Source organism: Pituophis catenifer, unplaced genomic scaffold, assembly GCF_029215685.1.
Source record: "Pituophis catenifer annectens isolate HBS135680 unplaced genomic scaffold, rPitCat1.0.hap2 SCAF_2, whole genome shotgun sequence".
In the NCBI taxonomy this organism is placed as follows: Eukaryota; Metazoa; Chordata; class Lepidosauria; order Squamata; family Colubridae; genus Pituophis; species Pituophis catenifer.
In genome coordinates this window covers 285793814-285805559 of record NW_027256882.1, presented here as the reverse complement: position 1 = coordinate 285805559, position 11746 = coordinate 285793814, and the positions used below count along the sequence as shown (strand labels likewise).

General features: G+C 44.4%; 1 protein-coding gene across 1 annotated transcript in view; it reads right to left on the bottom strand.

Annotated features, from left to right (window-relative positions):
• Nucleotides 1-263: 263 nt before the first annotated feature.
• Nucleotides 264-11746, bottom strand: part of SMAD7 (SMAD family member 7) — a 59512-nt gene continuing 48029 nt past the window's right edge. The window contains exon 4 of the mRNA XM_070938942.1: nucleotides 264-2991. Coding sequence (XP_070795043.1) covers nucleotides 2453-2991 — 539 coding nt within the window. The 3' untranslated portion in view covers nucleotides 264-2452. The remainder of the gene's footprint in view (nucleotides 2992-11746) is intronic.

Genomic DNA, 11746 nt, shown 5'->3' with positions numbered 1-11746 from the left:
CACACATACACACAGAGCCATGACCTAGCCTCGTGTCCCTTTTTGGTCACAATTTCCATCTTGTACGAAGCTGAGTCCACTACCCTTTCAAGCAACAGGCTACAAACAGCACACCATAAGAGAGAAAACGGCCACCAATTGTTAATTTTTATCTTTTTTTTTTTTAATTTGGCATTTTGTTATTTGCATTTATATTAAAGCAAAGTGCATCTTTTCTTATTTTTCTTGTTTATACACATTGCACAATACATAAATAATGATGCTTATAAAACGTCTTTGTATTTACAAGTAATAATATATTTATATATAACATAAAATACATTTTTCTTTAATAAATCTCAGGGTTTTTTGTTTTTGTTTTTTTAAAAAGAAGTCTGTTGTTATTTTATTTTTTTCCAAAGCACTTCAATGCTAAAATTCCAAGGACGATGCTTTTCTTCTTCACTTATTCCTCTTTTGCATTTAGAAAAATAGCTTATGTTAAGGTCTAAACGTGCTCATTGAGCTAAGAACAGTGTAAAATTATCATACTAAGTGTATGAATCGAAGAAAAAAAAAATACTAACATACTAGCCAAATGACTGCAGTTTCTGGATGCAAACAGTTATTATCTTAAATCTGGTCAAAACAGGGGACAGGGAGTAAATACTGAACTTCAGCTTTGTCCATTGAACAGAGAAGAGGGGGTACGAAGTCTGACTTGCAAATCCATTTGAAAAGCCCAGGCCAAATAATTTTTTGGGGGGTGTTTACAGGCATTGTAAGTGATAGCCAAGCCCAGAAAAATGGCCATTTCTTTCCCAGCTTCTTCTTTTTTTTTTCCATCCACAAGGTCAGTCAAAAGGATTAAAGTTACAGGTAGATATAATAGAGAGGAAGGGAAGGAAGAAACTTTCTTACACCCTGTTGACAGTGACTCTTGCGAATTGTGCCAGTGGCTATGCGCCACCCTCATACCGGCAAGGAGCTGCTTTGCTTTATTTTATCATTTTATTTATTTATATTTCATATTTCTTGAACCTCTCGTCTCCCTCCCTGCATCTCTCTTGCAACAAAGAATAGATGGGAGTGACCTGAAGCAAGGTAGAAAGATCCATGGGTTTCACATTATCGGAAAGGAAGGCATCTCGTCGAACAGGAGTGTTCCAGAACCATTCATCTGATTTCAAGAATGAAACACAGGTAGTCCTCGGACTTACGACCGCAATTCAGCCCCAAAGGTTCTGTCGTTAAGCAAGGCAGCTTTTCAGTGAGCTTGGGCCCATTTGGTGATTTTTTTTTCACCACCGTTGTAAAGTGAGTAGCTGCAGCTGCTAAGCTAGTAACATGGTTAAGCGAATCGGGCTCCCCCATTGACTTTGTTTGTCAGAAAGTTGCAAAGGAGGGGGGGAAATCACGTGACCCCGGGACACTGCAACCGTTGTTAAGTATGAGCCCGTTGCCAAGCGGCCAAATTTTGATCACGTGACCATGGGGATGCTGCAATGGACGTTAAGTGTGGAAAAAATAGACACAAGTCACTTTTTCCCCCCAGTACCGTTGCAATTGGCCGCTGAATGAATGGTTGTAAGTCAAGGACTAATTGTAATAGCTTGCAGGAATCTGTCCTACCAACCTCTTGCAAGCCAGATAAAACTCCAGACCTTCCTCCCATCTATGGTCACTGAAGGAAACCAGATCTTGGTGTATTATGGCACTTCTAAGTGTGGATTGATAAGCTCTGCTGAAATCAGCAGAACATCCCAAGTGTGCAAAGAAGGTGTGTATTTATTGGGGGAACCACAGGATTCTCCTGGGAGAGGAGAAGCGTGTGTTAGCCCTGACAAAGGGAGGCGAGAAAGATAACACAGCCTGAATTAAAGAAAAGGTACAGTGAAGATGGTAATCTGCAAATCCTGTAAACTGTGATTGAATCCCAATTGAAAAGAGATCAGAGTGAGCCTCTCTGTAACCACGTCCAACTTAAACCTTTCCCAACCATCTTCCTCTCCGTGTGTCTCCTCTCCTTCTGGGTTGTTGGTCATCTACATTTTTAAAAAAGTATCTCCACATTGCCCGCCCACCCCAAAATAAAAAGACAGAGAAAAGGAGGGAGGGAGAGAGAGAGAGAGAGAGAGAGAAAGAGAGAGAGAGAGAAAGAAAGAAAGAAAGAAAGAAAGAAAGAAAGAAAGAAAGAAAGAAAGAAAGAAATCTTCCCATAAGCTATTTCTCAAAACAGAACAAACAAACAAAAAACGTTTGCACACCATAGCAAGCACTCAAAAGGAAACATTTTAGCAGCAAAGTCATTATAAAATGTCACTGGTTAAGCAGCGGTTCCCAAGCTTGGACACCCTGGAAGAAAGGTGGACTTCAATTCCTAGAGTTCTCTTGCTGGCTGGGGAATTCTGGGAGTTGAAGTCCACCCCCCCCACACTTCAAGATGCCAAACTCGGGAAGGCCTGCGGTTGAGTCATCGGTTATTAAAAATAATCTCCAGCCAGCACGGACAACTGCTGATGAACTGTCTGGTGTAGCACTGGCCCCAACCTTTCACGAAGCTGATTTGCACCGTGAAACCCGTCCAAGGTTGCTGCATGAATTCGTGGTCGTTGGGCCTCTGCAAGCTGTACGCTTTCTCGTAATCGAACGCTTTGATGGAAAAACCCGGAAACACTTTGTGAACCAACAACGTCCTGGAATCCGGGTTGTCCAGTGTGGCCGACTTGATAAAAATCGGATAACTGCTGCGGTTATAAAGCCATACGCCGTCGACTTCCTTGCTCAACTGGATGCCATAACCGATCTTGGCACGGACCTTCTGCACCAGATGGTTTTTATTGTCCGAATTGAGCTGTCCGAGACAGAAGCCGTTCCCCTGAGGTAGATCGTAAAAGATATCCAGGGAAGGTTCTTGGACCGAGTACAGGCGCCCCACACGGGTTTTCTCTTCCCAATAGGCCACCACGCACCAGTGTGAGAGATCCCCAGGTTCCTGTAGAACTTGAGAATCTAGGAGAAGACGAGAAAAAAAAAAGAGAGAATATCTCAGGTTAATCTCACAAAAGGCCAGCGTTTTGGACTGAAGCAATTTAACAGGCCTGAATACAGGAAGTCCTTGACTTATGACAGCTGCTTAGTGACCAGAGTTATGATGGACCCATCCAGAAGATACATATGACCCGATTCTGAAGTTCTAAGCTCACCCCCACAATCATGTGGAGGTTTAGGATGTTTTTGCTAAAAATCAGCATTTATTTCCACTTTGTGACAAAAACACCCAATAGTTCACTTAACAGCTGTCATGTTTGCTTAATAGATGTTGTGTTTGCTTAATGACCACTGCAAAAAGTCAATAATATCGGGTCAGTCGCATGGGTGATCTCTTTATGACTATCATGACATATGTCCATAATGGGTATGGTTGTTATGGTCATAAATCAAGGACTTCTTGAGGTGGTGGGTTTTTTGGTTTTTTTTGCATCTATAAACATCATTTGTTTAATGATAGAATAACAGAATACAGAATAATAAATGATGTGGCTAGTAGCAGCGTCACTGTGAAAGAAACCTTAACGCCATTTGTGTAATTGAATGTTATTATGTAAATGATGTTGGCTTACAATCGCTCTGATTTAATGGACTTTCATGAATAACAGACCATCTCACCCCTTCGGTTATAATGAACTTTATACTTCTCAAAACCTTTTGAATCAAAAGGGATCGAAGTGAGAAATCTTGAGAGCGTATCCATTTTCAAACTGTACTTTAGCAATTTTCAATGTTTTAAAAACACTTTTGTAAAAAAATAATTAAAAATCCTAGCATTTCTGTTTTAACTTGGCCAGATTTTTACTGATTCCATGAAAGTTCAGCGGCGTCTCCACATCTTAGAACAGTGTTTCTCTACTTCGACGACTTGAAGATGTGTGGACTTCCAATTCCCAGACAGGTTTGCTGGGGAATTCTGGGAATTGAAATCCACACATCTTCAAATGGCCATGGTTGAGGAAAAACTGCCTTAGAAGATGATCCAGGGATTGTACTGTCACTTTCGAGCACTTAAGGGTAATATTTGGCCAATGGGTCTCTTGAAACTGATGGAGACTTCATGGCTTTACTCCCAGACATGATGATCAGATGTGAATATGGATTTGGAAGGGAATGGATTCCAGTTTAGGTGACAGCTTAAAAACCCTCCATACATACGGAATTCTACACCGAGGGATGAACCAAGAACATTTATTTGAGATTCATATTTGCATCCCTTTTCTTTCAATCGCCAACAATTTATATTATTCATGGACCGCGGCCAAGCAAATCAGTTGTGAAAGTAATAGGCGAAGAAGCTGCTTTCAAAACTGCTTTATGTTGTGTTGTCTTCTATATGAAATAATTCTCCCACCCACCCTGCAATTCCCACCTCCCCCTCCTCTCTCTTGGCATGCACCCTTTCAGTCCAAGCCAAGAGTAAATCAATGGCAGATAACATCTTATCGAAGATCTGCTAATCAACCACAGATGTCTTTTTGTGATGTCAAATGTGTGTAAGCGGAACTGACAACACACAGCCTAACCCGCTGAATGGATCAAACGTTTCTTAAAAGGGAGTCCCCCTCCATTTCCTTTGGCGTCCTTAATTTTCTTCTGGCTATATCACAAGTCATTAAAGGAGAGGCATCCGTAATTCTAAACTGGAAAACTAAACCGAGCTATCCCTTAGCACAGGTATAGTCCTCGAGTTACGACCACAATTGGAACCAGGATTTCCACTGCAAAGCAAGGCGGTTGTTAAAGTGAATTTCACCTGATTTCAGGACCTTTTTCTTTTGCCACTGTTATTAAGCAAATTGCTGCAGTTGTTAAGTGAATCATGCGGTCGTTAAGTAAAAACCTGGCTTCCCCCATTGATTTGGCTGGTCAGAAGCCAGCTGGGAAGGTTACAAATCACATGACCTCAGGGCATACTGCAACCATTGTAAGTACTGTACAGGCCAGCTGCCAAGCACCCAAATTTTGAGCATATGATTTTTGGGATGCTGCGACGACGGTTGTAAATGGAGGACTACCTGATTTAGAGGCATTGCTTATGCTAGATTTCTGCTCATAAATATTAAAAAGGAATCAAAATTAAATTGCAGGCTTCAAATCTGGCCCACCGAGCCACCCTGGAAACAGCAAAGGACTGGTTCGCAGTGCCTCTGCCAGCGAAAACGGAGCTCGGGAGGACCAAGAGGGTTGCAGGAGGCCGTCGCAGCCAAAAATGGGAGCTCGGGAGCCTGTTTTCACTGGCAGAGCCCTCGGGCCACCACAAGCGCCCCCGACACAAGTGACATCGAGCTGGCCATGCCCCCACCCCCCGAGGTCAAACACAATGCGGCCCTAATGAAATCGAGTTTGACACCCCTTACATTAAAAGAAGGGGGGCGAAGCAATTATTACAAACTTTCCATGATGGAAATCAAAGGCCAGTTCTTGCTCCATGCTCTTCTTCAAATCTTGAGGTGTCTGATTATTTTATACAGTTTTTTAAAGAACCAGAAAGATACAGGAGAGCTTTGCCAATGTTTGCAAGGATAAATTTTTGCCGGAGAAACCGATTGAGTTGCCCTTCCGCAAATTTTTAGTCCATACGCTGGGCCAGTAGCCTAAACATTTCCAAACCTTTCGACTGTTTATTTATTTATTTACGCATTCTCAAAGCAGGATGGATCAAATTTCCATCTAAAAATTATTTTAGCCAAAGGCGGAAAATTAAAATCAGTTCTTCTTCACTGTCAAGGAAGTCCCCCATGTCTACTTGAAAATCAGGCCAACGAAGCGATAGAAAAAAAAAAATCAATACAATTTCTAGACAATCACAATGAGCTCCACAAGCAAGTCTATGCTTGTTTTTATTTATTTATAGCATTTTTGCCCTATTTTTAGTCCCGGAGATTCACAGAGCAGTCTGACACAGACAAAATAAAAATGGCTAAGCTTCCCACAGCTAGTCTGGAAAAGGGGTCTCCAACCTTGGCAACTTTAAGCCTGGTGGATTTCAACTCCCAGAATTCCCCAGCCAGCAAAGGGAGTTGAAGTCCACCAGGCTTAAAGTTTCCACACAGTTGGTGTGGAAGATACCACACCACAGGAAAAAAAGCAGGAGGAGGGAAGAAGAAATAAAAACATTTCAAGGTGGAAAGAAACACAGTTCCGACACTGAGCAACGAAATTTAGGATTATATCAAACATTTCTTTTGATGCTTGCTGGGGAATTCTGGGAGTTGAAGTTCAAATATCTTAAAAGTTTTGAAAAAAACACGGATTTAAATGAATCGGTAGAGAAGGGCACCTCTCTTTTTCAGCACACCTTTGGAGCAGAAGTGAAATGCTCCCGGATCAGACCGGATCAGCTGATCCGGTAGCAATTTTTCCCTGTAGTTCGGCAATTCGGTAGCGATCACCGCCTGGGTGTCATTATTTCCTGGTTTTAACCAGGAAGTAATGTTTTTTTACCTTCTACGCATGCGTGCACGCACATGTGATGCGCGTGCACTTCCAAACCGGTAAGGAAGGTAAGTAGATTTTACCCCTGCTTTGGGGTTGTTGTTTTTTTGCTCTCTCTGCTTCTTGTACCCGTTTTTAGTACCGCACAATTTTTTTTTTTTAATTTGATTTATATGCCGCCCTTCTCCGGAGACTCAGGGCGGCTTACAGTGCGTTAAGCAATAGCCTTCATACTTTTCTATATTTTTATACAAAGTCAGCTTATTGCCCCCACAAACTGGGTCCTCAATTTACCTACCTTCGAAAGGATGGAAGGCTGAGTCAACCTTGAGCCTGGCGAGATTGGATCTTACTTTAATTGCAGACAGCTGGTGTTAAATTACAGTGCTTAGTCTGTAGAGCTATCCAGGCTCTCTAACTATCTGTTGCCTCTAACTATCCCCACTGAAACCCAGGATGGGAGAATTGAACAAGTCATGGTAGAAACAAACTTCAGTGTTTGCCTCAGATCGCCTTTCACCACACTTCCGCCCCCAAAAGTCTACAGGACACAGTTCTTGCAACCTGGACAGGGAAAACTTGGTTCAAACTTTACAACTCTTCGGGGAGGCGTTTTTCCCCTTAAAAGAAAAAAACAAAAAACAAAAGTCTCTTACTTTCATGCCAAAAGCAGCCAATTGCAGACAAAGAGATTGGCAGCATGAAAAGAAAAAAAAAGAAAATAAATTGGGTAGGTCTATGGAGATTCTCAGTCATCCAAGGTCATGGTTGTCCCAAAGGTGCTTTTTCAAAAGGCAACTGAGCTTTTGTTTTTGCTTGAAGATGTTTTGCTTCCCATCCAAGAAGCATTATCAGTTCTGGGTATATTTTACATCCAGGGTATATTTGTGCTGAAGGCTTTTGGGAGCCACCATATTGTAAGAAAGAAGGTGAAATTCATTCGCACCTTCCTAAAACCTGCGCTGATGCCCCCAAGCAATCCTGAGACAGACCGATGTTAGTTCAAGAGATGTTTTCGGATTACCTTAATAGCTGGAGCCTAGATAAATTGCAGGGCTCCCTCTGGGGTGTGTGTATGTGTGTGTTTGTGCAGAAAGAGAGAAGGAGACAAACTTTCATTATATAGTTCCCTTAGAACAGGGGTCAGCAACCTTAAGCACTCAAAGAGCCATTTGGACCCATTTCCCACACAAAAGAAAACACCGGGAGCCACAAAACCCAAACACTGCATATATCGTTTTTTACCTTTATGCTATGTATAAAAAAAAAAAAACTATTGTGTGTTGAATTTATGAAATCAATGAATTGCTACAGAGTTTTATTTTTGCATGCAACACATATATTTTGAAACCCCCCCCCAAAAAAAGATGGGTCAAAAAGCTCAAGAAATCACGTGCCAGCGGATGTCACACATTGGTGGTTGTGACACATATTTTGAGCGACAGGGAGCCGCAACAGAGGGATGAAAGAGCCCCATGTGGCTCCAGAGCCACAGGTTGCAGACCCCTGCCTTAGAACATAGCGGCACACCTGTGGTGTAGGGTTCCCTGCCTAAGCAGGGGGTTGGACTAGAAGACCTCCAAGGTCCCTTCCAACTCTGTTATTCTATTCTATTCTATTCTATTCTATTCTATTCTATTCTATTCTATTCTATTCTATTCTATTCTATTCTATTCTATTCTATTCTATTCTATTCTATTCTATTCTATTCTATTCTAATCTAATCTAATCTAATCTAATCCTACCTCACAAGACATTGTGGTGACTTCTCTGAGAATGAAGGGTGGGTTTGAGATGTCTTTCCCAAAGAGCGGCCTAGTTCAGACTGAACACAGATAATCCTCAACTTACGACCACAATTGGGACGAGAATTTCTGTTGCTAAGCAAGAGGGTTGTTAAGAGAGCCATGCCTGATTTTATGACCCCTTTTGCCATGATTGTGAAGGAATCACTGCAGTTGTTAAGTGAATCGCATGGTTGCTAAATGAATCCAGCTTTCCTCATTGGCTTTGCTTGTCAGAAGCCAGCTGGAAAGATTGGGAATGGAGTTCATGTCAGCCTGGGACTCTGCCACCATCTTAAGTATATGCTGCTTGCCAAGAGTCTGGATTTTGATCACATGAACACGGGGATGCAGCAAACAGTTTTAAAGGCAAGGACTGGTTATAAGTGACTTTTTTCGAAATATGCTCAACAGCTATTCAAACTCTTCCTCCATATTTTGATAAGCTATGGACATTACTTAGGGTTACCATTGGAATTGCCACAAAAATTTCCATGAATGAGGCAACGCTTCTGGATTTGATTCAAAAAGAGTTACCTCAAATGCCAAAAGATTTGCTGTGTGTTTTAGGCCCGTATTTCTCAACCTTGGCAACTCTTATGATGTGTGGACTTCAACTCCCAGAAATCCCCTGGCGAAGTAGCTGGCTGGGGAATTCTGGGAGTTGAAGTTCGACATCTCTTAAAAGAGTTGGCAAAGTTGGATAAAACCAATCTAGGCCGGCGTAAAAGTCAAACGAGATGCATTTGTATCAATACTTTTCAGATTCTCCCATCGCTCACTATTCTAAAATTCACAGCTGTCTAACTTAAGTTACACCTGAAGACGCACCTGCTCGAATGCAGATGAACATCAAGTTTACAACTCAACTGAAAAGCGATCTCTTGATTTGTTGCCTATTTTAATGAAAACACCTTATAACCACCTAAGTTCTCCTTCCTCAATTGCCTTCCACTGTACAATTTCCAATTGTTTTGTGGGAGCCCACTTCACAGATTGTCTCATTATTCAGGCCCCCAGCTGGGCAATTTGTTCAGAAGCGAAAGACCACATTGGCAAATACGTCATGAGACAGAAGATCCCAGCTTATTTACATGTCAAGCTGCAGGCAATTAGCATAATTTGCTAATCATTCTGGAGAAAGAGGCAAGCTCCAAGCTGTTGGGTGATTATGCTGCATTCAATCTTAGTTTATAGCTCTACTGAAATGGCTTGGCTTCCATGGTGAAAAATTCACATTTTTACTTCTCCCCCATGTCTCAATAGACCAGGGGTGCCAAACTCAAGGCCTGGGGACCAGATCCGGCCCGTGGGGTCCTTAGATCTGGCCCGTGGGGCCACCCTGGAAACAGTGAGGGACCGGCCCACGGAGCCTCTGCCAGCGAAAACGGACTCTCGAGCTCCCGTTTCCAGCTGTGATGACCTCCTGCAACCCTCTGCCAACAAAAACGTAGCTCAGGAGGGTCGCGGGCAGCCCTCCTGAGCTCCGTGTTTGCTGCCACAGGCTGCCACAGGCACCCCTGACATGAGTGACATTGAGCAGGCAATGCCCCCCCCCCCGATGCAGCCCTTAATGAAATCGAGTTTGACACCCCTGTCCAAAAGCTAAGTAATAAATACTGTATTCATTTATATTTGACAACTCATGAACAGCTGAGGTAACTCTTTTATTAACTGGAACTGACAACCTAACCAATTAACATATACATGCGAACGAACACCCGAGCCCTTCTTGACAGCTCTTATATACTCCCCTGTCAGCTAGGTCAACCAATCACAACACGTTCCCATATATATTCGTTCCAACAGGGGGCCTAAACATTGGAGTATGCCCAGTACATAACACCCCTTTATCCCTAGAATGCACATGCGTAATCCCGCAGGTGCCCCGGCCAACGGCGGACTCGACTGGAGCGGCGTGGGACTACTGGTTCTGCTTGCTGACCCTGACCTTCGCTTATTTCCTGTGCCGTACCGCGACAGTTACTCCTCGAGTCAGGTAAGTTGTTATTTGGTTCAGGGACATAGCTAGGAGTTTGCCCGTTATTTGTCTCGGTGGCATAGCTAGGGGTCTGTCTCTCCGCAGATGGCCTTTCGTTTAACGAGGCTGTATCCTTCTGGCTGCTTGCCATTTGCTGGTCTTGTGGCAGCCGGTCCCCCGACAACTCTTGGAGCAAGGGCAGGTGAGCTTGGTTAGGGCGGGCATTGGCTTGTGTCGTAGGGGCCTCATCATCCTGATTAATGTCCGTGTCTACCTCGCGTGGCCCCGTCCCCCTGGCTCTAGGGTCGTGCCTAACCCGTATCTGGTCTAGATGCCGCCTCCACATCCGATTATCCCCCATGTCTATCTTATACGAACATGGGCCGGTAACCTCTGCTATAACCCCAGGAAGCCATAAGGGCTGGCCCGTATAGTTACGGGCATAAACCAAGTCCCCTTCCTCCAGCCTGCCAGTGGCCCGGCTGGAGAGTAACGGAGTACGGTGCGTGTATTCAGGATGTAATCTGTCCAGCACCGTACGCAAACGGCGGCCCATGAGAAGCTCCGCAGGGCTGCGATTGGTCAGGGGACACGGAGTGGAGTGCTGCGTAAGGAGATACTCAGATAATTTTGATTGCCAGTTGCTAGTTCCCATGCGCCCCAACGCCTCTTTCGTTGACCTCACTGCCCTTTCAGCCCGGCCATTACTGGCCGGATGGTAAGGAGAAATAAGGCAATGGCGAATCCCATACCCTGCAAGGAACACTTCAAACCCCGTGGAGGTCAATTGAGGGCCATTGTCGGACACGAGTTCGTCCGGCAATCCGTGGGTTGCGAACAGGGTGCGCAAAACACGGCAGAGTGCCTCTGTGGAGGTGGAGGCCATGGCCACCACCTCGACCCATTTGGAGAAAGCATCGACCAGGACCAAGAACATCTGACCGCGGATGGGCCCCGCAAAATCCACGTGCACACGGGACCAGGGTCCTCTCGGTTCTTCCCACTCCCTGGGCACCCCTCTAGGTGGCATTGGCCGGGACTCTTGACACACCTGGCACGTAGAAACCCACGTTGAAATGCAGTCATCCAATTTTGGCCACCAGAGATACGCGCGTGCAAGGGCCTTCATCCGGACAATCCCCGGATGGCCCATATGTAACGTTGACAGAACTGAGTCCCGCAGGGAGGCGGGGACTATTACCCTGTGTCCCCAGAGTAGACAGCCCTCTTGAGTAGAAAGCTCAGACTTCCTGAGAGTATACGGTCTCCATTCGGGGCCCAACTCATCACTAGGCCACCCCCTGAGAACCCATTTCAGAACCGTGGACAACTCTTTATCCCTAGCGGACGCCGAAGCAATGTCCGCTGCAGTGACAGGCAGGGGGGAGTCATCAATCAAGAGGACGGATGACACCGGGGCTGGGTCACAGAGGAGCAATTTAAGGGGGCAGCGACTCAGAGCGTCTGCATGTGCCAGATGTTTTCCAGGCACGTATGTAAGGGAATAGGAATA